The sequence below is a fragment of the Diaphorina citri genome, unplaced genomic scaffold (genome assembly GCF_000475195.1).
Source record: "Diaphorina citri unplaced genomic scaffold, Diaci psyllid genome assembly version 1.1 scaffold5088, whole genome shotgun sequence".
Lineage (NCBI taxonomy): Eukaryota > Metazoa > Arthropoda > Insecta > Hemiptera > Psyllidae > Diaphorina > Diaphorina citri.
Genome location: NW_007382464.1, coordinates 1 through 5942, shown reverse-complemented (window position 1 = coordinate 5942; position 5942 = coordinate 1). Strand labels below are relative to the sequence as shown.

Sequence of the window (5942 nt, the reverse complement as noted above, 5' to 3'; positions counted from 1 at the left end):
GTCCCTTCGTATCGCCGGATTAAGTATCCTTTTTATCGGTGAAATTATCATTGCTAAGTAGCAGTCAAGTATTCTGGTGTCTGTAAGTTTTCATTTTCTCATTTTTTGCTGAAAAGAGGTGATTTTCCTCTCTGTCGGTCAGCAAAATCTCAGTTATAGTGTGGTGTCTGCTCTATACATTTATCATTCATCTTCTTCCTTGGTAGGTCACGGAAAAGTGTGTTTTTTCATCATTTGAAAAGTGTCAATTTTAGTCTAGTTCATTGTGCTTTTGCTTATTTCATATAGGTTCAACCCCTAATGTATAGGTAGATAAGCACATAGAAATTTCTAGCTTTAAGCAATTACCGCACTACTTGTTTATCTTGCTTAATCACAAGCAAACTTGTTAATCTGCATCTAGAACCAATTTAACTTTGTCATCCTAGAAACCAAATTTTCCTTCCATTGTTGCTTGTAAACATAACCAAAGTTTGTACTTTTCAAAAACCCTTTTCAAATATTTAATATTTTGTGTCTATTTACTTTGAATTTTATTAGGGCATTTGTAATCTTGAACTACCTTATCAGTTCAATTCTTAGGTTTATTATCTTTTATCTAATTATTTGAACTACCTTATCAGTTTCTTTATAATCTTTATTATCTTCTGAACTATCCTTATCAGTTCTTATAATCTTTATCAAATTATCTTGTTGTAAAAAGTTTTAGTTTGTTTTTATCACTTATCTTGAGACAAAAACTAACTGTTAAACTTTTTATTTAATCTAGTTGGGGAATAATCTTTTATCTTGGAATTAATTATCCTTTTATCATTTCTTAACTTTTGTCGATGGAACTTGGTTGCTCCGTAGACAAGCCAAGGCTTTTAACTGTGCTAATCATCATAGCTTTTGTGTTGTATTATCTTGGTCAATTATCAAAAGCTCATTTATCTGCTTTCTTGGTAAAACTTATTTTCTTTTTTTAGGAAAAAGTTTGTCTTTTGGTTTATCAATTTTATCCATATAGGTAGGTAGTAGGTACCTGCATATATTCAGGCTTTTGGTTTATTTTTCTCTCAAATTTATCTGAGATTCTCTAATTATCAAATTTATCTGAATTATCTGGTTCAGTGAATTAAAATAAAATATTTTATCTTATTTTATTTTAAATAATCATAATCATGTTATTTTGAATTTTTCAATAATTTTTTTTGAAACTCATTCAAGTTAATTTTTTTATTAAGTATCTAGTGTAAAAATTTTTATCATTATCAATTGTGTTTATCAAAGTGTTACCTCAGTATGGGATTTCAATTTTCTATTTTATCATTATGTGTTGGCAACCATCAGAACTTTCTGTATTTGGGTAAGTTGGGTTTGTAAAACCTACCTTTATCAGTGTTTTATCTTTTCATATTTTGCTTTTTGGTGTTCATTTGTGCTTGGATCATGGCTCCGACCTTATCAGAGCAGTCTTTCCACAGCGGTTAAAAACCGGAAAGGTATTTTCAACGAGACTAACTTTTGCTTTGATTTAATCAAACCCTCCACACCAGGAAGCCACTTTTCTTAGCAAGGTGTAATCAGATCAAGGATACCTTTAATTAAATTTCCCGAAGAGTGAATAATATTATCAATTCCTTGGAATCCTCAAGTATCTGAGTGATGAGTTCTAGTAGACACTCTTCAGGTGGTAAAGTCTTTTGATGAACTATACCTTTGCCATAACGTGCTCATGCAAGGAGCTTGCCATTAAGGCAAAGGATTGTAGCAAGCCAGAGCTAACGCTGCTTGCTTCAGCCACAACCTGCCTACACCTGAACCACAAGCATCCAAAATCAAACTACCCACAATAGTGGTTCCCAATTTTGATGGAAAACATTAGTGAATTTCCGTCTTGGATCTCTCCTTCAATGAGTTGGTTACACAATTCCCACAGGTTCTTACTCCTATTCAGAAGTTTTCATATTTATGAAGTCCTATCTGTCGGATCGGCACTCAAGTGCATTAGAGACTATTACCTTCACACCAGCCAACTATTACCCTGGCATACAAGTCACTTCAGGACAGGTATTCCCAAGAAGCGTACATTGGCTAGTTCCCTGATGAATAAACTGTTGGAATTTAAACCCCTCAAGATATGATTCCTATCCACTGGCTTGAGATCATTTTTGGACAACTTCTATGTCATAGTGGAATCAATCAAGTCTCTCACCATCATCACCTGGATGAATTTATGCTTGTCCATCCTCGCACTCAGAGTCCTCGACCAGAACGTCGTCAATGGAAGTTTGAGAAAGAGATTGCCAACAAGGGATTTCCTTCCTTTAAAGACTTGGTGGACTTTCATTAGGAAGAAAGCCAACATAATGGAGCAAATGGCAGAATCACAGGTGCCAGCTTCAATCATCTTTACCTTCATCTATCATTCAAGCCAAAACCCTAAGGTACACTGAAAATAAACACAAGGTGTTGGTAGGTACCCAGTTATCAAATAATGATCATAAAATTATCAAATCAAACACCAAGGAAAGGTGTCAAAGTGCTACGTATGTGAGAAAGGGCCTCACCGACTGCATTTTGTTCTAAATTCCTGAATATGAGCCTAGCAAGCGGTTCACTATTGTCAAGGAAATGAAGTTGTGCTTTTCTTGTTTTAGTACAACTCATGCTTCATCGGAATGCAAATCTATCTATAGATGTCGCACTTGTGGAAGTGCACGGGCATCATTCTCTCTTGCATTCATCATCAGGTCAATCAACGACATCTTCTCATGAGGAGATGCCAGCAACTTCATCGGTATCATCACCATCATCGGTCAACAATAATGTAAATTCAACGGAGTTGTTGAATCGTGCAATCTTGGAAATAATCAGCAAAAGTCAGTACACACGATTTTGCTGGGGACGGCAGTGGTCTTAATCAAATCTAACATGGACAGTGGATACCAGCCAGGTGTGTGGTAGACCCTGGTTCCACAGGTTTCTATCATTCTCGGAAAGCTAGTACAGCGTCTTGGCTTAAAACCGTAAGCCATGCTCGTCCAAATAACTGGCATTGGGTCAGTTGGTGGTTCACGAACTTTAGGCAAAATTACCTGCCACTTGAGTTCATCTCAGGGATTAAATCCAGAACCCACTTTGTACATTGAGGCTGTAATCATGAAAAAGATCACATCCACCTTCCAAAACCAATTATCATCATCTGTATTGGAACGTTTTGAGAACATCTGTCTGGCAGATTCAACTTATTCTCAGCGTTCTCCGGAACTCGTGGACATTGACTTACTTCTTGGAGCAGAATATTACCCTGATATTATCCTGCATTCTGTACCAATCATCAAAGGTATGCCTTCAGCAGTCCCATCCATCTTCGGATATTGCTTCTTTGGCAAAGCAGAAATGCAATACACTGCACCAGAAGAATGTACATCATTGTTCATCTCATCTATAGACGAGGATATTTCAACTCAGCTGCAGAAGTTTTGGTCTCTGGAAGAGGTTGGCTCGCCATCACCCATCATTAACGAGGATGACCGGTTCTGTGAAGAACAGTTTCGTTCAACCCATTCTCGTGACATCTCCGGTAGGTACATTGTAAAATTACCTTTTAAGAATAAATTATCAGGTTCGAATCGTGCAAAAATTCTCCGACTGTATCATTCTTTGGAAAACCGTTTGAATAAGAATCCCACATTGAAGAAATTATACACGGAAAATTTACAAACTTATCTCGATATGGACCATATGGAATTGGCCAAAAGTCCATCATCTTATCTATTATCTCATCACGGCGTCTATCGGGAAAGCTCGTCAACAACAAAGTTAAGAGTTGTTTTCAATCCTAACGTCGTCGATACTTCTGGAAACAATTTATCTCAAGTCTTGCATGTAGGTCCAAAATTACAGCTAGATATTCAAAACATTCTCGTGTCGTTTCGTCTTTATCCTGTTGCCATCACGTGCGACGTACAAGCTATGTACAGGTGCATACTTGTTGCTCCTGAGGATCGAGCAGTTCAACACATCTTTTGGAGAAAAGACAGCTCTCAAGAAATTCTGGAATATGAATTGAAAACCGTTACCTTCGGACTCCCTCCGAGTCCTTATCTTGCACAACGGGTAATTCAACAACTTGCCCATGATGAAAAGGACAAGTTCCCCGATGCTGCTCAAGTTCTTGAGAATTCAATTTACGTGGACGACATTGTCTCTGGCAGTGATGATGTTGCGTCAGCTATTCATCTTCGTAATCAACTTTGTGCTCTCCTCAAAGCAGGTGGTTTCGAGCTCAGGAAATGGGCTTCCTCTCATCAGGAAGTTCTTGCGGATTTATCGAGTGAGTTATGTGAAACTCCTCATCCTCTTGGTTCTACCGAATCTGTGAAGGTTCTGGGCATTCAGTGGTGTCCTCCCTCAGATTCATTCAGGTACTCAGTCTCAGTCAATCCTGAGATGAAAGTAAGTAAACGGTCGGTCCTTAGTGTCATCTCTTCCATTTATGACGTTAACGGATTTCTGAGTCCGGTCATAGTTTACTTGAAGATTTTTCTTCAAAAATTGTGGCTTAACAAAGAGGATACTTGGGATACTCCGTTACCCGATCATCTTCATAATCAATGGTGTAAGTTATTAGCAGAATTGGGTCTGCTCAGTAACGTGGACATTCCTCGGTACATTTTAGGTGTCCGTGGTTCTCCTGTTCAGCTGGTGGGATTTGCTGATGCATCGCATAATGCCTATGCTGCAGTAGTGTATCTCAGAGTTGCACAATCACCAGTTCAGGTCAATTTGGTTCGTGCTAAGACAAAAGTCGCACCCCTGAAAGTCCAAACAATCAATCGATTGGAACTTTGTGCAGCACTTCTCTTAGCCAAAGTTATCAATTCATTATCATTTCTGATCGAAAAGTTGGCTATCACAGACATTTATCTTTTTTCTGATAGCAAAACCGTTTTATCATGGCTCAGAACTCAACCTCATCTACTAAAAACTTTTGTTGCGAACAGAGTTGTTCAGATTCTAGAGTGGACGGATCCCGCTCATTGGCATCATGTCTCATCTGAGAATAATAGCGCTGATTCAGCCAGTCGTGGTCTCACACCATCTCAACTGTTGGAAAATCAGCTTTGGTTTCATGGTCCACCTTTCTTGCTCTTGGAACCGGAGCATTGGAAGTTAACTTGGTCTGCACTTCCTGCAGATTCACTCCCGGAATTGAAGTCGACTGATCCAGTTGTTCTCACTGTACAAACACCAACAGACTTTATCGATGTCATCAACAAATATTCTTCGCTCTGCACGCTACAAAGAGTTGTAGGGTTCGTTCTTCGATTTATCTTCAATTTGAAACATCCGAACCAAAGGGTTCAAGGTAAGACTTTAACAGTCAAGGAATTGGACAATTCGCTTGATGTTTGTATCAAATTATCTCAAAGTGTTTATCTAGCGGAAGATCTCAACTTAGTGGCTAAAGGTCGTCAATGCTCTCCAACACTACGCTCTTTATCTCCTCTTATCAACTCCCGTGGATTGCTAGTAGTGGGGGGTAGATTGGCTAATGCAGCTATTCCTGAGGATGCAAAACATCCAATTGTTTTGTCTAAACAATGCCACTTAACTTATCTAATCATTCAATGGTATCACCTTCTAACTCTCCATGGAGGTCCGAAACTTGTCCAATCCTTGATCCATAGGAAATATTGGATCATCAACTCTCGGAATGTTATCCGTTTGGTTTTATCTAAATGTGTTGCTTGTACCAAGCTAAAAGCACATACCATCCAACCTATCATGGCGGATTTGCCCGTTTCGCGTGTCACTCAAGGGAGACCTTTCTTAAATGTAGGTATCGATTTTGGAGGTCCATTTTCCTATAAAACAGGTCCTCGACGGAATTCTCCCATCGACAAGTGTTACATGGCGCTCTTCATCTGTATGGCAACAAAATGCATTCATCT

At 38.6% G+C, this 5942-nt stretch overlaps 1 protein-coding gene across 1 annotated transcript; it reads left to right on the top strand.

The window, feature by feature from the left end:
- Positions 1-3144: 3144 nt before the first annotated feature.
- LOC103521367 lies at positions 3145-5718 on the top strand (the record flags this gene model as incomplete). The annotated part of the gene is made up of 1 exon (XM_008486479.1): positions 3145-5718. A coding segment is annotated over exon 1 (2574 nt), but the record flags the coding sequence as incomplete, so codon positions are not given.
- Positions 5719-5942: the final 224 nt, after the last annotated feature.